This window comes from Grammomys surdaster, unplaced genomic scaffold (assembly GCF_004785775.1).
Source record: "Grammomys surdaster isolate TR1022 unplaced genomic scaffold, NIH_TR_1.0 126076, whole genome shotgun sequence".
In the NCBI taxonomy this organism is placed as follows: domain Eukaryota; kingdom Metazoa; phylum Chordata; class Mammalia; order Rodentia; family Muridae; genus Grammomys; species Grammomys surdaster.
In genome coordinates, this window is record NW_021620885.1 from 293,857 (window position 1) to 316,585 (window position 22,729).

Genomic DNA, 22,729 nt, shown 5'->3' on the forward strand with positions numbered 1-22,729 from the left:
GAGAGAGAGAGAGAGAGAGAGAGAGAGAGAGAGAGAGAGAGAGAGAGGAGGACGGCATGTGTAATTCATACTCATGCCCAAGCTCAAAGCAGCAGCACAGACTTAATTGTTACTGCATGGCTAAGCAATTAGTCACAGTATAAAACGTTACAGCAGGATTCTGACTTGCAGCTATTCTGACGTCTGTGTATTCTTTCTAGTTTAGTTTAGTTTAGTCAGAAGCCCCTTAAGGATGTTAATGAATGTGTGAAATGTCACATTATTAATGTGTAGAGCACATTACAAAAGTCGTATCTCACACCATTATTATATTCAAAGGGAGAGTTTCCCTCTTACATGAAAGAAAGCATGTTGAAGGATCACTTCATATGATTCTTATGTGTTTATAAACATGTTTTAAAAAGTTTGAAAAGTTCCCTAAATCATTGTTTCAGACTGAAATATCAAAATCAAAATCACCTACTTGTGACATGGTGTTTTCTTAAAAGTTAACTCTACAGTGTGCTAGTTTCAGCATGGAGATGTCACTTCACAAGCTGTGGAAGGACCCCTTAAAAGATGTGTTTTACTGGTACCTAATTTCAATTTTATATTCCTTAAGTAATAATATGTCATATGGTTTCAGAATCTCAGAGTCAAAATAATTCTTGTAGTCTACTATATAATATTTATGACTTGAAGAGTAACAATTAAATTTGTTTTGAAAAATAAGAAAACAATATAAAACAAAGAACAAAGTGAACATGGAATTTCAGCATACACAACCTCGAAACAAAACAATCTGTAAACTAAAGGGGAAGAAACATAGCCCCAGTGAATAAATAAAATACGGTAGGAATTATTTACCCAGAATAAATTTTGAATTTTACACTGTTGATAGTAGCAAAGGATACATAGAAGAATTCAATTCTTCTAACTGAAACACAAAGAAACAAATTGAATATTAATTTTTACAAGAGAAATATTAGTAGGTCATTATAAACCATATTTTTCATGTAGGTTTTAACTGAAAGAACAAACTATTAAAGAAAAAAAACTCTCAAAAAGTTTTCTAGGCTAGGAAATCCTTTTTACAAAATAACTGTAAAGTCACTGTAGTTTGACTGTGAAGAGAGAACAGAAGCAAAGGATACAGACTAGGAGCTTTAGAAGTATTCTTAGAATCATGTATAATGCGATAATCTCCACTGTGTGTTTGTTGTTTCTTTTTGAAAGAGAATCTGGATACATACTCAGGCTGGCCTTGAACTCTATAGGATAGAGCCCAGGATAGTCCCAACTCATGATTTTTTTAATTCAGCCTACAGAATGCTATGGTCACCGATATGTGCCTCTATGTTCTTTTAATAGAAATGTCATCCTTACTGTGTGCACTGTGTTGTCTGTCTGTGAAGGCAGCACGCACGTGGAAGACAGAGTATAACCTTGTGGAGTTGGGTCTGTCCTGCTCTCACATGAGCTATAGGAACTGTACTCAGGTCCAAACGTCACCAGGCTTACCCTGAAAGCACTCTTACCTTCTCAGCCATCTTGCTGGACCCATGCCTAGCTTTTAAAGAATAGTTTGTCTTTTGTTTTTTAAAAAACATAAATGCCATTTCCATGATTATAATCTTTAAAATTTTTATTATTTATAAAAATACTTCACAAATCATTCAATTAACACTATAAAATAGAATTGTTCACCCATTGTCTTTGTCTGTTTGGGTTCTTATAACACAGTATCATTAAATTAGTGGTTTGCAGAAAAAAGAAACTCATTTCTCCAGTTCTAGAGACCAGCTGGTCAAGGCAAAGATGCCAAAGGAGCTGGTGTCCGGCTCACAGAACAGCACTCTGCACTGTGTCCTCACAGAATGGAAACAGAGGGGTGTCTCTTTTCAGCCTCTTTTCCTAGGACACTAATCCCTCTCCTGACCTAATCACCTTCCACAGACCCATCTCCTGTTGCCCCACCTTCAGAGTCAGGACTTGGAAGTGCAAGCTCTAGAAGGACATAGACATTCAGACCACAGTACCTTTAATTTTAGGAGGAGAAATACAAAGTAAAGACATGCGCGCTGGGGCTATAGTTTCAATGGTGGAGTGCTTGCCCAGCATCCATGAGGCCCTTGGCTTAATCTCCAGTACCCCAAAACCATTTACAAAGAAAGGATGGTAGGGGGTATGTTAACTAGACGGCTCACTGTTACCAAGTACAACTGATGTAAGCCTTGCACTATACCTCCTGATTTAAAATTTAGTTATTTTCTCAAATGCTCTAAGGGTACACAAATTAAACTTACATCTAAGAAAAATTGAGCATAAGACATGAACTTAATACTTATGAGACCAAATAATGCATGGCAGAGTTGACTCTTTAAAGTACAGGCTTGAAGGGCTTTTTGTTTGTTTTTTGAGATAGGCCTCATATAGCCCAGGCTAGCCTTGAACTCACCTTGTAGGTCAGGCTCACCTTGACCTCCTGTCCCTCCTACATCCACTTCCCAAATGCTGGGAATACAAGACCACACAGCTAATCTTCGAAGCATAAAGTATTTGAAGTGTGGGCAGACAATTGCCTTATATTTACTTTTTCAAAAAAAAAAAAAAGCAAAAGAGAAAAAGAAAAATTGCAGAAACAAGCTCTCCTGTCTCTGGTGAACATGAAGCTAAAAATACATTGGGATCAGTTTTTATTTATTCTCTTTTGTTCTATAAAAATGTCTGTGTATCCATAAGTTGCTGTGTACCTGCACATAAGGAGGCCAGAGGTCACTCTGGGTGTCCTCCTTAACTGTTCTCCACCTTATTTCTTTGAGACAGGATCTCTCTCCAAACCTCAAGCTGACAAATTCAGCAAGAAAGGGCGGCCTGTAATCCTCAGAGATCTTCTTGTCTCTGCTTCTCTAGTGTTGAGATTACAGGCACTGTACACACAGGGCCAAGGATCCGAACTCAGGCCCTCATGCCAGTGTAGCAAGAACTCTACCAACTGAGCCATCTCCCTAGCTCCCTAAGGCTTTAGATATTTATTTTTATTTTATGGGTATGTGTGTTTTGCCCAAATGTAATCATGTGCACCGCATGTGTGCCTGGTGCCCTCCGAGGCCAGAGAGGGCTTCAGATCCCCGGAACTGAAGTTAGAGAGGGTCGAGGGCCGTCAAGTGGGTGCTGGAAACAGAATCTGGGTCTTCTGCAAGAGCAGCAAGTACTTTTAGACGCTGAGTCAGCTTTTCAGCCCCCTAAAAAAAGGTTTTAAAGAGGCAAATTGACAAGATGTTATGGGCTGGTTGGTGCCCCAACTCCATCCCAACTCATAAACTCTAGCTCCCAGTCATAATATGTCAGAATGTTCAGAGCCTTTAAAAGAGGCAACGGAATTAAAATGAAGTCACTGGGGTGGGCCCTAATCCAACATAACCTTAACATGACAAGTTGGACAGATATGCACAAGAGAAAAATTAAATGAGCATTAAGATGACTACCTGGAATGAAGAACTTAGGCAACTTAGCTGAGCTCCCATTCCAGCTCCCAGAATTGTGAGAACTTTCTATTGTTTAAACCTCATGTGTTGCGCTTTGCTATGGTGGCTCTAGCAGACTGAAAGATGTGGCAATATTCTAAACTGCTGTAAAGACCAAACACTGGTCTGGATTTAAAAATAAGTAACCATCTAGGCAGGCAAGCGTCTTTTGACTAGTGGCTTTTGTGTACTTGAGATCTGCAAATACATGAGGTCTCTGTATAATACAGGCACATATGTAAAAATATTCAGAAGTAAGTATTTCCTTTAGAAGTTTACCAGGATTATGATAATATATGCTCCCAATAAACCTAAACTCACACATTTTCTTAGACTGTATTTCTTTAAAGAGAATCAAATACAACAGAGATGAAATGTGAGGATACCACATTAAGTAGGAGACCCTCCCATCCCTACCCTGTGGGCACACACTTTACAATGCCATCTGCAGGAAGTGCCCATGGAGCCCAGCTCTTCAAGAAAGAAAGAAACTGAGGCACGAGCTTCTTTAAGGGATGATGGCATGTTCTACAATTAGGTAGTGGTGACGACTGCAATTTGTATAAACAAATCACTGACAGTTAAAATGTGAACTGTGGTTCGTGTGTGTTGTTTCATGAAGGCGTTTCTTTAATGATAGATGGAACACCCTACTCACGTCAGACAGAAGCCTGTCCAGGTTTGCATCACTGGCTGCTTTCCGCTTTTCCTCAGGAAGTTCCTCTAACTCCCCGTAGAGCTCCAAGTTCAAGCGAGCTAATTTCTCCTGCATTCCCCGAACATGTTCCATCTGTTCTATGGAACATTCATTTCCTGGGGAACATTCCAGAACATTAAAAAAGATTAGTGTTGAAGCCTATAACCTCAAGGAACAGCTTTTAAACTCCAGGTGCACAAAAGAAATCCATTTTCTTTGTTTAGAAATTGGCTTGTTAATAATAACTATTTTCTGTGTATAATTATAATTCTTTTTATTTATCTTTTGACTTCTTTTTTTTTTGAGACAAGGTATGAAAGCTAGTTCAAATTCATAATCTTCCTATCTTGGCCTTTTGACTCTTGAGAGCAGATACAATTTTTGGCCAGGAAAAAAATGACCAATCTGAAAAATGATCCTGGGCCCTAAAATAAAGTTGTGCATAAAAACCTTTTTTTAAGCAAAATAATTTCTCTAGAAAGGAAGATGTACTTTTTCTTTCACAATAATATTGTATACAGGAGCAATAGCACCATAATTATGTCCATTTTGACAACTGCCCACTGAACTGAGAAAGCCAACATTCTGTAGTATTCTGAGTAAAGTGTAGAATTCTCTAAGAATTTCAACCACAGATTATTTTTCCAACCAATTATAAATTCTTCCTTTAGGAAATATAAATGCAAATATTTATGAAGCACGATGTATTACATTACACAGTGTAATATTTTCAATAATATACATGGTAATACAAGGCAACTTCACTAAGGCACAAGTCCCATTATTTCTTGACTTAGGTCCAGTGTGGTGAGATTTTATCTGCCCAAACAACTAAAGTACATATATATACATAACATAGTCTACACCTTCATCTAGTTCAAGTACAGCCTCTACAACCTCTTGGTATTCCAATTAAAAAACAAAACAAAACAAAACAAAACAAACTTTTCCTTTTTTTTTCTAAATATATTGCAAAAATATACTATTAATTAAGCTAAAGCTGAAATGCATCCAGGTGTGTCATAAATGTGTGTATCAGCATCTTCGATCATGAAGAGGCGTATATTCATGTGAGGAGAGGAAGGGGAGGGGGGAGAAGAAAGTGTGGAAGGAGAGGAAAGAGAGGGAGGGAAGGAATGAATGAAAACATGAATGAATACAGAGATGTAGACCTCACAAAGGGAAGTTGAGAGGAAGACATACCTAGGGGACCAGCCATGCTTCATAACACAAAAAGAACATGTGTAGGAGGAAGGATGAGTTAGCAGCTTAAAAAGGGCTTAGTAATTCCCTGATGAGAAAAGTCTTACTATAAATGCCCACACCTTACAGGTGAAGTGACAGTGTGGACTCACGGGCATTAAGATGGGGAAAAAATAATGACCTAGTAAGAAAGAGACAGCCTAGCAATGGACTATTCATGGCATCCCTTACAGCCAGGGCTCAGTGACTGCACACACAGCAGAGGAAGGGCTTCAATCAAACAAACCCTCTGACCTTCAGGGAAGAGAACTGCCACTACAAAGAGTGAGCAGGGCAGAAGGGAAGAAGTGGAGTATTCTGGGATACCATGTTATTGGTGTTGGGTGGAGCCTGAGGAGGGAGAACATTTTCTGTGAAAAAAGTAATACACCATTTTTGGAGTCGGGGGCTCCTATATAATCCAACCTGGTCTAGAATTCATGATTCTCCTGCCTTAGCCTCCTCATTACCAGGATTCCAGGCCTGAGTCTGGCTTCTTTGTCAAACATAAGTATTACTATGGACTAAAGACTCAGAAACCATGAAAGAAGAAAGATGTAAGTATACAAAACCCAACAATCCCACAGGATTAAATGTATTAATACAAAATCAACAGACATAAATGTATTTGGAAAAATAAGTTATGAAAATGTATTGTTTCCATGTAAATCATGCAAAGGGCTATTAACAATGTAAGAAATTACCAAACTAAAAACTATGTAAAGGCTCTGAAGACAGCAATCAACTACGTAACAAGTAGACATGGCATTTAAGTTTGATGATCATTTTAAAATTTTCACTTGACTGGCAAAAATTGAAAGAATGCCTACTGCTGGTAGGACCTCAAAGAAAAGTGTTCTTTCATAAACTTCCAATAAAAGAAGAAACTTTTTTTTTTTTTTAAAGAATCCTAAATATTTCTACTAAAAATAAAACTAGAGCTGGGTGAAGTGACTCACTCCTCTAGTTCAGTGATTGGAATGTGGAGCCAGGAGATCAGGAATCCAGGAGCAGCCTCTGCTATGTAATGAGTTCGAAGCCTACAATACATGAGGCCCCACCTCAAAGAACCAAGCAAATGGGCTGAGAATGTAACTCAGTTGGCAGAACACTTGTCTAGCAGTGACAAAGACAAGAGTTCCGTCCCCATCCCCATATAAACAGGGTGTCATGGCATGTGCCTGTAATCTTAGCAGGTGGAGGCTGGTGGCAACAGGAAAATAAGAAGTTCAAGGTCATCCTCAACTACTCAGTGGGTATGAAGCCAGCCTGAGATACACTTGCCTCAAAATGGGAAAAATTCCTAGTGCATAGAAAACTAAGGCTTAGGATCATGAACCCTAGGATAGCCAGGCTATATATGTAGAAGACCCTGTTTCAAAAATGCAAAAGCAAAGACTATACTTTCAAGGACTGAATTGTCTATTGTCCTGTATAGACAGAAATGTCTATAGTTCATTTAAAAGACAAAAGGAAATTGAAAAACTAAACTCTAAATTCATTTGAATGATAAATACTTCCCTTATTATTTTAAATAGATAAATTATACAATATGGTTTTATTTTTCAGAAGTGGATTAGGCTGCCTTCTAAAGAACAAAGGGGCAGAAAAGATCATACATAGGGGCATAGAACCTAATTTAAGTATGTCAGTATGGTTATTCCATAACACCAATCCTACTTTAACATTACAGCTAACCATCCCTTGTGAATGTGTGCACATACGTGTGTGGTATCATGTAGGATACAGGAACATACTTGTGCATGCTAGCATGCCGAAGCCAGCGGATGACATCAGGGTTTCTGTCCCATCACTCTCTACCTCATCCCTTTAGGGTGGGGTCTTTCAGTGAACCAGGACCAAGGATGACAGCCAACAAGCCCCAGAAAGCTGCTTCCCATATCTCTGAGCTTACAGGCAGGTCCACGCCCATGGCCAGCTTTTGACACAGCTGCTGGAATACAAGCGCAGATCCTCATGGCTGTGTAGCAAACTGTCTTATGCACTAAAGCCATGTCTCTGGCCCTAAAAACTCCCTTTAAAAAATCCTCCCTCATTAATTATATTCCATCACAGTAAAATCTAAAATTCTTACATTTTATGTTTATATATCGTATGCCTACCTTTCTCCCTCTCACCCAGCACTCTTGAGTGTGTACTTTTTTTTGTTCTTTTTGGTTTTTTGTTGTCCTTTTTGAGGCAGGTTTTGTGTAGCCCAGGATGCCTCCAAAGTCATTATGTAGTAGACAATGTCTCTGAACTTCCTGGACCTTCCAAGTGGTAGGATTAGAGGTGTATACTACCATGCCTGGCTTTTATGCAGTGTTGGGTGTTAAACCAAGGATTTTGTAAGTACTAGGCAATCTACCAACTACAGCAAAGGTACATACCCAGTCCTCCCTGTTCTACTTGTTCTGCGGCAGTCTAGTGTAGAGCAGAATGCCCTCAATCTCGCTTGTAGCTCAGGATAGATTAGAACTTCTCATCTTTCCGCCTCTACTTTCCAGATACTGGGATTACAGGCGTGAGTCACCACGTCCAGCTTCCCTTTGCTTTTTACTAAAAGAAAGTAATACGTGGAAAGACCCTTTCTCAAACAACAAGGTGAGTGGTGCTGAGGAATGCACCAAGGTTGTCCTTTGGCTTTCATGTGCACACACAAGGACATAGACAACTAACGGCAGGATGAACCATATGCAGAAGGTAGCATGCCGAGCAGTGAGGAACACGTGGCTGTCTTACCAAATGCCTGCAGCTTTCCAGAGTGGAAATCGTTCAGCAGGCTAAGGAGCCCGCGCTCCATCTCCTGGACATCAGAGACGTCGGTGAGGAAGGAGTGCTGGATGGGTGTGGACTGAGCACCCTTCCCTTCTCCTCCTGGAGGTTTGTTCTTTTCTTTCATCACCCTGCAGAGGTGATGCAATTAGCCTTAGTTAGATCTCTCAGGTTCCTCTGGATTAGACTCCTGTTTAACTGGTCAGATAAATAAATGAACTTTTTTTAAAAAAAAATAAGAAATCAGAGGAAGTCAATACTAAACAAAACCTGAAACCTCAAGCCAGCAACAAACAAAAACAGGTGGTGAAAAAAATTTCACCTATATACAGTGTAGAAACATAAAGATGTTAGTAAGTTTGTGCAATATGCTAATCTGTTAGGCTGAAAAGATATTGAAAAGAAAATTGATAAGTCTTTCTGGTATCCTATTTTGTATTTTTCACTTCGAAGTAAAATGTAGCATACACTCTCCTTTCTAAATGCCAGCCTTGAACTGTTTATAGTTGGGTGAGATTTTTTTGGGTTCCTGCTCTGAAGACAGCACCCTAGGAGTGCTTGGTCTTAGGAGAAAGACATTTAAAATCCATAATCAAGAACTTAACATCCCTAATTCTGCCATGGTCCTCAGGTCCCCTCATGCAGTTTTGAAGCTGACTGATACAATCTAACTTCTTGGCTCTTGCCATCATCCTGTCTCTTGACCATCATCTTCCAACACCTTCCTAGTTGGCCCACCTGGTCCTGTGTATGGTCCCTGGTCCCCTTTTCCTCTCCATAAGGCAGACAAGTCTATTTCTAAACAATGCCAGGTCACATCATTTAAGCCTTCAAGAGCTAAGGACTGCCTAAATCCAATACCCTTAAGAAACCCTAGTTTCCTTGGATGTGATTGTTCAAACCTTTAATCCTGATACAGAGGAGGCAAAGATAGGTAGATGAACAGCCTGATCTACATAACATATCTAAGGACAGTGAGGGCTACAAAGTGAGACCCTGTTTCAAATTAAACAAACACAAACTAGTCCCTAATCTCATTAGCCTCCTGGAAGTACATTTTCTGTCTTCTCATCTGAGTCCTGCGCCTACATCTAGATCCTTCACTTCCTGCAATCTTTGTCAGGCCACTGCTCAAAAACCTTCAGGTCTCAGTTGAGCTGCTATTTCCCCAGAAGGGCATTTGGGACCCTTTGCTTGATTCTTATCACACACCTCTGCATATACCAGGCTCTCAAACACTAGAGAGATGATGCCATGCAAATTCACAGTATTATGTAAAAACAGAGAGAGGATGCAGCACAGAGTCAGCTAGGCTTCGAAAGGTGCTATCCAAGTAAGAGTTTAAAAAGCAAAAGGGATTGGCATTCTCTTTAACTAGTACTATAGAAGATTCGGTAGTCTATCTACTTAGAACCATACTCAGTTTTCATACAACAATGAATAAAGACCCCATCCCTACAACCATACACAAGGATAGGTAAATAGGGCAGGCATATCTGTATGTGCACCTTTTCGTGAGGGTCTGGGAGTGAAAGCCCATGGATGGGTTGGGGTAAAGAAAGAAACTTAACAACTCTTAAGAAATCTAGACTTCAGGCTGCATAGAAGTTTCAGTGGTTAAGAGCACTAGCTGTTCTTTTAGAGGACTCAAGGTCAATTTGCAGCATCCACATGACAGCTCAAAACTGTAACTCTAGTTCCAAGGGATTCAATACCCTCTTCTGACCTTCACAGACATGAGGCACGTACAAACACATACGAGGGCAAACATCCACACAAATAAAATTTGAAAAAAAAAAAAATGGAACTTGAGGTGGTGCACAGCTTTAATCTGAGCACCCTGGAGGCAGAGGAAGGGAAATCCTTCTATGTTCAAGACCAGTGCTAGCCTAGTCTATATAGTGGGTTCCAGGCAAGCCAATGTACCACAGTAAGATGCTGTCTCAGTACAAAACAAAACAAACTAAAAAACAAATAAAAGAAATATAGAACTCACAGCCAGTCAATAACAGTTCTTCACAAGAAGAGGCCTGCATAGTGTGTGTGCGTGTGCGTGTTACATGGTGCATGCAAGTACATGTTGTATGCACGTGTGTGTATGCATACATGTGTGGAGGCTGGAAGTTAATATCAGGTAAGTTCCTTTGTTGTTCTTTACCATATTTTTTGAGATAGCGTCTCTCACATCTAACCTGGAGCTTGCCATATTGGTTAGATTCCCTGAGCCACAAGCCCCTGGGAGTCTCTATCTCCATATTGTTGGTGCTGGAGGTCCAGATGTGCACTGCCACACCTTGATCTTACATGGGTGCTAGGGGATCCAAACTCAGGTCCTCATGTTTGTCTAGTGGAGCACTTTATCTACTGAGCAGTCATCCCAGCCCCAAGGCCTGAATTTTTCTTAAAGGCATTTTATATGGAATTAAATCACATCAGTCAGTATGTCTTACTGTGATAGAGAACATGACCAAAAGCAACCTTTTGAGGAAAGGGTTTAATTGACTTACAGTTTATAGTCCACCATGAAGGGAAGTCAGGGCAGAAAATTCAAGGCAGAATCCTGGAGGCAAGAACTAAAGCAAGTCCATGGAGGGACTCTGTTCCCTGACTTGCTCAACCTCCTTTCTTATACAACCCAGAACTACCTCCTCAAGGGTGTCTGTAGTAGGCTGGGTCCTCCCACATCAATCACTAATCAAGAAAACATTCCACAGAATTGCGTACAGGCCAATCTGATGAAGGCATTTTTCTATTTGAAGAGCTGGCTTCCCAGGTGGCCCTGGCCTTCATCAAGGTGACAAGAAATATCACAAGTGCTGCCCATTACCTCACCTGTGATCTTGTAACAAATGGTCATGTGAAGACCCTTTCCTGCAGACTCAGTATGAACATTTTAAGATGATCCCCACAATATCCATACTCTAAAGTGGAGAAAATCGTTATGGTTTTTAAAGTTTTGGTGTAGCAAATGCATTTTTCTTCTTCCAAATTTGGAAGTTCTCATCTACCAGATAACTTCACCATTAACAGCTCCCAAAAAAAAAAAAAACAGTTATAAATGGTAAAACTCTATTTCCTAAAATTTGTTTCCTTTATGCACGTGTGTGCATGAGAATGTGTACGGCCATGTGTATGATAGTGCCTGACAGTATGCACGCATGTGGAGGTCAGAGGACATTCTTAGATCTCATTCCCAGAAGCACGTTACTCAAGATAGGGAGTCTCATTGGCTTTGATCTCATCAATTAAACTAGACTGTCTGGCCAGCAAGCCCCAGGAATCCTCTTGTCTTCCCAAGGGCTAGGATTACAGGAATGGGCTACCACCTAGGAATTTTTATATGGGTTCTAGGGATAAAACTCAAGCCCTTGGGTTTGTAAGACCAGAGTTTTACCAACTGAGCTATCTTTCCAGGCTTGAAAATGCTTTTCTGAATTTTTATTCAAATGAAACAATTCTAATAACTGTTACTTTAAATGTCAAAACATGTGCCAAAGCTGTAGCTCAGAGGTAGAGCATAGTGTGTGTGAGGACCCAGGTTCAATCCCCAGCACTAGAAAAAAAGTCAAATCACGAGAGACAAAAAGGCCGAACAAAGAAGGTTTTTAATAGCACTTTACCCTGAAAATGTCAAAGAAAATAACTCACCTTTTTAACTTTGGCCTCTGGGAAGTTGACTGCGATGTGGGATTTGAAAATCCTGTGCTTTTACTAGCTGGGATGGCATTTTTTTTGGCATTAACAACCTGAGTAGAGTGGGCACTGAAAGACTTGGGGCTCTTCCTCTTTGCTTTCCGTTCTTCCATTGTCTTAAATTCTTCCTTGCATCAATACCAGCTTCATAAGACCTAAATATAAAAATACAGTGAGTACAGATATATGCTATAAAGATGTAAAGTGAGAGTCAAAGGTACATTCCACAGACCAAACGAACAGGAATTGGAGTCATTATGCCCAATCTACTTTGCTAATGTACATAAACAACTGTCTGATAACTTAAAAAAGATTTATTTATTTACTTTATGTATGTGAGTCACTCTCTTCAGACAGACCTGAAGAAGGCATCAGATCCCATTACAGATGGTTGTGAGCCACTGTGTGGTTGCTGGAAATTGAACTCAGGACCTCTGGAAGAACAGCTAGAGCTCTTAACCACTGAGCCATCTCTCCAGCCCTGTCTAATAATTTTTAAAAGCATTTTCTCTATTCACACATCTTCTAAGTATCTACTGTCTCTCTTCCACAAGCCAGGCACTGTCCTCAGTCCTGGGAAAGCAGAAATGAGTGAGATAAAGCCCTTAACCTCTAAGTGAGCAATATAAATAAATCACCCATGTAACAGCCCAACCTTGCTGGAGCTTTAGTTGGCCTTTAAATCTCCCTTCTAAACCAGATTCAAACACGTGTACATCAGGGTATCAGTAGTCTAAGCTGCACCTTGAAGGTTTATGTAAGATACATTTTATTGGTATACTATGCACCACCACTCCCATATCTTTCTTTCTTTTCTTCCTTCCTTTCTTTCTTGACAAGGTGTCACTATGTACCTTTGGCTGACATGGATGTTGCTCTGTAGACTTGGCTGGCCTGGAACTCACAAAGACTCACCTGCCTTTGTCTCCTGCATGATTAAAAGCATAAATCCCTCCTGGGATGAAAAGCATCAAAAGTGTGCATCACTTCACCTTTTCTTTTTGAAACACAGTTTTTCTCTCTGTCCTTGGCTGGCTGAGAAATTACTATGTGAGCCATGCTGGCCTCCAATGATGATACTTCTCCCTCTGCTCTTAAGTCTGGGATGATGGGCATGAGCCACAAGATTAGATTTGATTTTTTTCTTAATTCTATTATTAACTTATCACAAAAAGGTATCAGAAAAAATGCATACCTATTCCTCCCTTCAAATTGTTAACTGCATCCTGAATATCAGGTCTTTTAAACAATACTGTGGGGCTGAAGAGATGGCTCTGCAGCTAAGAGCACTGGCTACTCTTTTTAGAGGTCTGTTTTGATTTCAAACTCCAACAAGGCTGCTTACAACAGTAACTTCTGTCCCAGGGTGTCCAGTGCCCTCTTCTGGCCTCCAAGGGCACAGTATGCACCAGTGCACAGTCGTCTAATAAAATTTAAAAATTTAAAGTGTTGAATTTAGTCCTGCCATGACTATTTTGAAATGGACTACTGTCCTGAAAGAATTAGTTGGGAATTATAAAGATAATGTCGGGTTTTTGTTTTGTTAGCTTCTACTGTAGGCTTTTCTTGGAAAAGAGTATGACGTTCTGTCTCTAATCTCAGATACCAACAGTGAATCCACTTGAGTCATTTGGGAATTGTTTAGATGTAATACAGATTAAATAAAACTTTAGAGATGACTGAATAGGTTTCCAAGAGATGAGGATCTGTATACTTGATGATACACATAAGCACACTAACCTTTAAATCTATAGATGCTAATACACATTTGGTAACAAAACGGAAAAAAAGCAAAACCAGCATCGTCAATAAACCAATGGTCTCTGAAGGAGCAAGCTTTCGATTTTCTCTTTCCTGGAAGATAACATCTGTCACAAGACCATGAAATCCTTTCTGTATGATGAGGGACCTTTCCAGAGAGGACGAACTGCTCACAGTTGAAAGTCAGGCCTTGCTTCCAACTAGAATCACCGAAGGTGCCTATGGACTTCACCTCATTTCCTTCCGCCACCCAGCCCAGCGATGAACCATCTATACCCAGCAGCGACCAGAGCAGACGCTGAGGGGCTCGAAGGAGCAGGTTGCGGGGTCCCCACATCCCATTACATACCCGAGGAAGAAAGGGCTGTGGCTACCCTTCTTCAGCTGGAAAAGGTCAGAGTGCGTTCAAAGCCTCTGCTAAGCCTGTAGCGAGACCGCAGGTCATCAGCCTGGATCACAAACCCAGGGCAAGCGCCCTTTGTTTACGGAAGTGATGTAATCGGGGCGGGTCCCTCTGTAAGGCGCAAAGCCCCGCCTCTTCCAGGTCCCTTAGCGGTGGTCGATTCTCTGCTTTGGGCTCCGAACTCCCATAGCCGCCTTCAGGTATGGCTCTAGAGACCGCTGGAAAGAAGAGTTGTGTTGGCCACTCCAATTCTGCCTCTGCAATGGCCTTATGGATTGTCCTCACCGGAAGTGGCAAGCCACCTCGGTGAAGGACCGCCCCCATGCACTGCAATTCCCAGCATGCCTTTCGAACAAATCTGAAGGCGGAGCCTATTGTCACCCTCGCAGCAGATCCATGTCTCGGATTGGCTGCCTTTAGTGTGGCTTTTAAAAGCGGAGTTCGGTTCAGCTACTCTGATGCTGTGTGATTCTGTAAATAGCCAGTGTCCAAACATTGCATTTGAGGAGGAGTGGGGAGGGGGAATTCGTTTAGGTTTTATGTGTGCCTATCAGTCTGTCTTCGTTTTCTTTTCTTTTTTCTTTTTTTGACAGAGTCTCGTATAGACCGCACTGCTCAGGAGCTGGTTGTGTTATTGAGATCTTCCTGCCTGCGCTTCCTGCCTATGCTGGAATTACAGGTATGTGCCACCCGTCCCTCTTTACCTCACGACAGTCTTTTAAGGTAACATCATAATCCCCGTCTTAGAAATGAATCTGAGATTCAGAAAAGCTAATCAATCTTGTTGTCTGACTCCCCACTTCATCTCTGGGAGAAGGAGTTGAGGGTTGAGAGAGAAGGCCCAATCCTCAACTTAAAGAAAACTTTTCTTTCCTTGGTGTGGATGGCCTTCTTAGAGTGGAGATAGGAAATTTTAGATTCCGAGCCTCTTAGATTGAAGCAGCTCTGTCCTTCAATCTCCCTATTACCTAGGAAGGGAATTGTGTCTAGAGATTATGCCAGTGGAGTTACTAAGTACCTAAGTACTATGAGATGTTCTTCCATTAGGAAAACCAAAACCAAAACCTGGAATTCTTTTTAAACACACACACACACACACACACACACACACACACAGACAAAGCATTATGGTCCCAGTTTCCAAAGTGGACACGTTATATTTCATAATTTGCTATTTCTAGGTTAAAGAACCTAGAACTTAAGAAAAGGCAGAATCTCCTGTTCTCATCCCCTTTGGTTATCTCACTTCCTACAGACCACTAGGGTCACTAGGAAATGGAGCTTGCTAATTTAGGTGTCTATACTTAAACTGTTATTATGTAACATAAATAATATATCAAGTGGCTTTTGGAATCTCTGAATGGTATTGTATTTTGTAAATTGAACCACAGCTTGGTTTTTACACATCCCCCCTACACCCCACACCCCACTTCCGATCTGTCTGTATTGGTAGGCACTGCTGCACAACGTTTGTTTTAATGCTGTGGTACTACAAGCTGTTTGAAATTCCTATAGTGGTGACTGTTGAAGTTTTCCCCATTATCACAGTTACAAGCCATGAATATAGATACAATCCTCTCATCTTTCTCAGGGTCTCTGATTGTCGTATTTGTATGAGCAGCCTTGCCAAAAGATGGTTCATGTGCCTTTATTGTTAACAGTTAGGGTCAAAAGAAGAAAGAAATTGATCATTGGCAGTCTGTGAATAAATAGAAAGGTACGTAGGCTGCCCTTGAAGCCACAGCATCTGAAGGAGTTGACCAAGTCACAAAACTGACCAGATGACATCACCAGTGCCCAGGCAGATGCTGTTTTCTCAGCACACCAATTGGGGCTTTGCTATTCCAGCCTTCCTCTAAGAGGTCTGATGAGGAATCTGATTACCCAACCTTTGGATGTTCTGATGACTTCTCGTTAAACAAACTAAAAGCTTATTTTCCGTAGGTTCTACAATGCTAATGTTTTAATTTTTAAAAAAGATTTATTTACTTTTTACTTATATAAATACACTGCAGCTGTCTTCAGATACACACTAAAGGAGTGCATTGGATTCTGTTACAGATGGTTACATGAGCCACCATGTGATTGCTGGGAATTGAATTCAGGACCTCTGGAAGAATAGTTAGTGCTCTTAACCACTGAGCCATCTCTCCATCCCATTTTAATTTATTTTTTTGTATTTCACATCTACACTTTCCTTTTAAAGGTAAAGTATTTTCCAAGTTTAGGAGGTAGGAGACTGTACTGGCTGGTTTTGTATGTCAACTTGACACAAGCTGGAGTTATCACAGAGAAAAGAGCCTCCCTTGAGGAAATGCCTCTACGAGATCCAGCTGTAAGACATTTTCTCAATTAGTGATCAAGGAGGGTAAGGCCTAGCCCATTGTGGGTGGTGCCATCCCTGGGCTAATAGTCCTGGGTTCTATAAGAAAACAAGCTGAGCAAGCCAGGGAAAGCACCCCTTCATGGCCTCTGCATCTGCTCCTGCCTCCTAGTTTCTGTCCTGTGTGAGTTCCTGTCTTGAATTCCTTTGGTGATGAACAGCAATGTGGAAGTGTAAGCTGAATAAACCCTTTCTTCCCCAACTTGCTTCTTGGTCATGATGTGTGCAGGAATAGAAACCCCGACTAAGACAGTGACAGAAAGGACTGAGGTTGTTTTGATCCTTGGAGAATCTTTCCCAAGCTCCTGTAGCCAGAGCAGCTTTAAAAGGATTAACCAGAAAACAAAGCAGACCATGGGTCATTAATTGGCTACACTGTATTACAACCTTTCCTTTCCTAAACTTGGTATTACCATATACTACAAGGATGCTAAAAACACGTGGCTTATAAAGAAGCAAAAAATAGAAGGAAGGATATCTTATCTATAGCTTTGAAATATATCATGGCCACAGCCTATAAACCACACTAATAAACCCCCATACATTTTTGTATATGTGTGTGAGATATATGCTGACATGCAATGTGTGTGTTTTCATCCCATCAGTTGTTCCTTTAGAGAACCCTGACTAATAGGAAGGGAAAGGGAGGAAAGGAAAGAAAAGGAAAATGGGAAGTAAAAGAATAACCTTGTTGTTGGGTGTGGTAGCACACACTAATCCCAGCACTCAAGGGGCAGAGGCAGGTGGATCTCTGAATATGAGGGTTTGAGGACAGCCTGGTCTACAAAGCAAGTCCAGGACAGCCAAGGCAGTGTTATATAGAGAAACCCTGTCTTGAAAAAACAAACAAAAGAATGACCCCGTTTATACCTGTTAGGAGGTTTTTAAAATCCAAACTACTGTCTCCAACTTGATTTTGTTGCTTAATTTCTGTCATCGAGTGTCTGGCTATTTATTTGTCAACTTGATACAAGCTAGTAATCTGGAAGAGGGAACCTCAATGGAGAAATTGCCTCCATCAGTTTGGCCCGTATGCAAGTCTGTGGGACACTTTCTTGATTAATTATTGAGGTGGGAAGGTCCAGCCAGCCCACTGTAGCTGCTAGGCAGATGGTTGTTGGTTGTTTTAAAAAAAAGAAAGCAAGCTGAGTGAGATAGAGGCCCAGCCCATAAACATGGTTTCTCCACAGCCTCTGCTTCACTTCTTGCCCCCAGTTTTCTGCCCTGACTTCTCTCAGTGATGGACCATGACTGGGATGTGTAAGCTAAATCAACTTGTTTCTCCTCAAGTTGCTTTTGGTCAGTGTTTTACTACAGCAGTAGAAAGCAAGCTAGCACATTGGAGAAATCAACCTTTCTGCAGAGGCAAGAGAAGGTAGATGGCCTACTGTATGCTCATAATTAGTGAGGACAACTGGTTATGTGCAGGTGTACTGGAGGCTGAGTTTGGAGATGAGAAATTGAGAAAGCTGACTTGCTCTGTGATAAAGGGGAAGGAAAGTCATTGGTGGGGCATTGCAGGGAGGCACTTCAGTGCTTGTTACTAAAGGCTAAAAGAGAGGCAGGAAAAAGGACAGCTGGAATGGTAGGAAGAACCACTTTGCTGATGGCATCTATGCACACCTTTAGTCCCAGACTTGGGAGCAGAGTAGGGAGATCTCTGCGTTTGAGGCCATCCTGGTCTTATATAGACTATATGTGAGTCCAGGACAGGCAAGGCTACATAAAGGAACCCTGTCTCAAAAACAAAAATGAAATGAAAAGCAATGGTGGTTAACATGAGGAACCTCAGAAATGTAGTTCAGCCTGAGCTGGTTAGCCTATGCTATAGAGTAAGATGCTATCTCTAAACTAAGCCAATCTAAAAATAAGAACAATCAGTTATTTAATCTGTAATCATAACTATAGCTTGCTGTATATATGTGCATGCACACATGCATGTAGTGTATATACCATTTTCCCACACAGCAAGAGTAATTCCTGATAGGCTCAAAGCTCCCTGGAAGAATTAACTACATAAGTCTAGGGAAAAGAGCTGGACTCAACAACTGTGCGGTCTGAGGAACAAGAGGGGAATATGTGTCAATTAGGTAGTCTACACACTGAATAGCATCACAGGAGACAGGATATCCATAGTGAATGGGAAAATATAAACCATCTCACTCTTTCTACCATATGAAGGTAGGTTTTCTACCATATAAAGGTAGGTTTTAATTTTCTTTTTTTTTTTATAGACAGTCTTGCTATGTAGATTTAGTAGTTAAATATGTAGAACACGATGGCCTTCAACTCGAGGTTAATCTCCTGCCTCTGCCTCTTGAGTCCTGAGGATTACAAGTGTGCCACCCTGCCCATCCTGTGATTTAGATTCAACTGTGCATTTGAATTCTCTGAGGTGAAGGGGAGAGTATAATGTGGGCAGGTTGTAAGTCAGGACTGGGAGGAGAGGAGGGGCTTTGATCGGGATGTAAAGTAAATAAAAAAAATTATTGAAATAAAAGAATTAGGGAGAAAAGGCAGCAATATGTTAAGAAATGTTAGGTTTCTGGGATTATACCTGCCTCTTTCTCACTAAACTCGCAGTTCCTTAAAGAAGGATCTGGGTCTTACTGTCTTTATATTCATCAATGCCAGCATAGTGTCCGAAGCATAGTAAAAGCTAAGAGAGAAAGTTTAGTCAATATGAACCAACTAGGGAAAATTAAGCTCCCAAACTCCAAGTAGAAAGGTGTGGTAGTCAAAGCAGGTATTCCTGTAACTTCATTTTCAGTTAGAAAGCATGTTGGGCTTGTGATCTCCAGGTGGTAGTATTTTCTCATAATTAAATTGTTTTTGACAAACTAGATTTCACTAACTTTCTGAGCAAATAAGCACATTTAAAATACAAATGTAGTTGTCATCTATTTCTATAATTATACAGAGGCAGCTAAGTAATAAAATTATGTAAAATAAGTTACATAATTACATTAGATTATTGATTTCTTCCTCAGTTTCAATGCAAATGAGAATTCTTGGTGATTCTTGGAGCTTCCAGAAACTTGAGAGAGTATGTGACAAGTTGATGTACTGTTTTTCCTTCAAAACACAAAAATCTAGGAGTGGGGGCTGTCTCAGTCTCTGTTCCCTGCTATTGGGTCCCCTTCCTCTACCTGAGCCGCCTGGTTGGGCTTCAGAGGAAAAGGATGTGCCTAGTCCTGCAGGGATTAGATATTCCAGGGTGGAGTGGTACCCAAGAGGCGTTTTCCCTTCTCTGAGGTAAAGGGAAGGGGATAATGGGGGCAGGTTGTGAGGTCAGAACTGGAAGAAGAGGGGCTTCGATCAGGATGTAAAGTAAATAAAAAAAATGGAAAAAAAGAATTAGGGAGAAAAGGAAGCAATATGTTAAGAAATAATTCATCTGACAAATGAGATGGCCAGACTAAATACAGTGGCCAGTAAAATTTGAATTTTGGATAATCAGGAATATTGTTCTGTCTTCTCAAATACTGCATTTGGTACATAGGAAAAAACCAAAGTGCTGCAGTTAACCTGAAATTCAAATTTACTGGAAAGCTTGGATTTTTTTTTAAAGCTAAATCAGGTGATTTTACCAACAGTTTGTAATTGTTAATTCAGAATAAACAAAACATGGGGCAAACATGCCACTTCCTTATTTGGAGAGAGAATAAAAAGGAATGAGCTGGTAGACTCAGCTTCCTTGCTGTAAATCTGACTCTGTTGATCTCTGGGCTACTCCTGAGGCTGCCATCCATCAGTGGAGGACTTCTCTCTGGGAAACTGAGTCCTCCAGCAAGTGAACATGGCATGCCCAAAGCAATTATTTTATATGAACAGTGTTTTATGACTTGAGTGTCTGGTTGAAAATGCCAAATGCTGGGGCTGATGGAATTATACATGTCTGAAGCCCTGCTCTATTCTAAGCAACTCACACTCACACATCATGCACATGCTCAAGCACACGTTTACACACACATGCTCACATACACATGCTCACACACACACAAACATGCACACACACACACTGAATAAGCAGTTTATTATAGACTGCAGGGGAGCTAGATATACAGCAAGGACAAAAAATAGATGTTAATTTCTTATCAAAAGTTTAACAGATAGCATCCCCTACGGTCCAAGTGAATTGTACTTTAGAATTATGTTTGTGGGGCCACAGAGGTAGCTTAACGGGTGGAGCCATTGCCCTGTATGTTATGAGTCCTTGGGCTCAATCCTCAAGCCATAAAACTGAAAAGGAGAAAGAAAGAAACTCTATCAGTATCAGTAGTGGTTAGGCCACAGGTTACTTTTAAGAGTCTACTTAATCATGTAGCTGAAGCACTATTTGCAACTTTAAGATGTGCTTTATAAGGGACAAGTTATTGGAATAGCATTTTTAAAAGAAAAGTAAAAACTTTAAATTCTGAATACTCATGTTTGAGGAAGTATCTCTAACTTTTATTTATTTTGCTTTTGAGCCAAACGACTCCTGAAGTGCTTCATTTAAACAAACCATTTTAATATTTATGACGTCCTAAGAGATAGAGTATACTAAGATCCCTCTTGACAGATGAGAAAACAAAGGCTAAATACAGTGGCCTTGAGTCACATAGGTAAGATAGTAACCCGGGACTCGTATCTAGCCCTTAGCACCCTTCCCTGCACATTATGGGCCCAGGTAAGAGGAAGAAAGGAAGTGAACTGTGGGAGAAAAATCTGAAGGGGCCATGAAATCACCTTCGGGAACACTGGCTTGCATTCTTCTCTTGAGTCTAGAACAGTTCAAAATGAGTGGCCTTCTTTTCCTTAATTGAAGGTGTTGTGAGTGCTGCTTTGCGCATACCCACTGCTTCAGATGTATTCACAGAACAAGGTGGCACAGAAAGTGACAAAGCTTTTTCTGAAGTGATGAGACTAGCTAGCAGAAGGTGGAAGAGGATTAAAGAGTGCTTGCCTAGGAGGGGATTCTGGGTGTAAATCAGTGGAGCTGAGGTCTGAAAAGAAAGGTGTTGGGTGTTGGGGCAGGATTTGACTTACTGTGTAGAGGAAAAGGAAAGGAGAAATGGGAGGGACAGGCCACAGACCTTTGTTTTTATCTAGTCTGGATGTGAGGTAGCCCAAGATACCACCATTATGACAATGGTGGACTCACCCAAGGCTACCCAAGGTGACAGTCCTTTGTCTTTTCCTGTTCCTTTCTCTCCCTTTCTTCTTCTGGAACAAATATGTGTGAGATAGTGAGGGTAGAAGGGAACAGTAAGGTGCAGTGTCTAACACAGTGCCAGCACTTGGGAGGTCAAGGCAGGAAGGTCAGGAGTTGACAGCCAGCTTCAACAGCACAGTAAGTTCAAGACCAGCCTGGGCTACGTGAAACGCTATATTTAGAACAAAAAAAGCAAACAATAATTACACAAGAAAGGGAAGAGGGACTTCTCTTTAGAGAGAAGAGTTCTGTCCATGCTGCTTTCTAAACTGGAGAGAGTGGGGATTTTAGATATGTGACTTTAGGCATAGGCCAGAGAGTGCTTGGATGTACTCTGGAACTGAAGGAGGATGCCCATGTGGCCTTTTTGTGGCCAATGAAGCCTGCTTGTGGCTTCTAGAAAAAATTTTTTAAAATACTAGGCTAATGGAGCTAGGTTCAGTCAGTGAAGGGCCGTTTGCTTAAGAATGAAGGCCTGAGTTTGTATAGCTGCACAGTTAGACTAGCTAAGCATGCCTAGGGCTGACTTGGTCTGTGTGAGTCAGCAGCACTCATCTCTGGCTTCAGCAGGCTGGGATTCACACACAGCAGCTCTCGATAGAGGTAAACACTTCCATCTAATTGACTCTATACTTTGTATAGTCTAATACTTAGAGTTAAGTGCTCAGGGGCAGAGAAGGACTGCTTGCTGGTGATCTGACTTCTTGGTGCCTTATCTTCCTCGGCAATTGCTGTGACACAGGAGACATAGTCCATGGGAGCTCATAACCTAGCAAGAGAGACAGGTTTGTAACAAACTATTACAGGGTGGGTGGAGTCACAGAGATGAATGGAAGAAAGTACTTTGACTGCATGAAGAATGCAATGCAGAGGAGTGGAGAATGACTACATAGAAAGCGAAGCTAACCAACAATCTACACAAATATCAAAAGACACATCTGTGTGTGTATTTCTGTCCAGGGGCCTAAGAATGAAGTTTGGTCCCTAGCACTGCATAAACTGGGCATGGTGAAGAACCTCCATATTCCCAAATAGCCTTCTTCACAACTTCCCCATAAAACAGCATGGCTAA

General features: G+C 40.9%; 1 protein-coding gene across 2 annotated transcripts in view; it reads right to left on the reverse strand.

The window, feature by feature from the left end:
- Positions 1-14,282, reverse strand: part of LOC114611050 (coiled-coil domain-containing protein 28A) — a 15,951-nt gene extending 1,669 nt beyond the window's left edge. Inside the window, exons 1-5 of one of the 2 annotated variants that reach the window (XM_028755719.1) lie at positions 14,024-14,282; positions 11,869-12,068; positions 8,188-8,351; positions 4,165-4,319; positions 894-916 (exon numbers count right to left, since the gene is read on the reverse strand). In XM_028755719.1, the coding sequence (XP_028611552.1) occupies positions 894-916; positions 4,165-4,319; positions 8,188-8,351; positions 11,869-12,026 (500 nt within the window). In that variant the 5' untranslated portion in view covers positions 12,027-12,068; positions 14,024-14,282. Of the gene's footprint in view, positions 1-893; positions 917-1,597; positions 3,225-4,164; positions 4,320-8,187; positions 8,352-11,868; positions 12,069-14,023 lie in introns of those variants that run through there. The other variant, XM_028755718.1, reaches the window with a different exon arrangement.
- Positions 14,283-22,729: the final 8,447 nt, after the last annotated feature.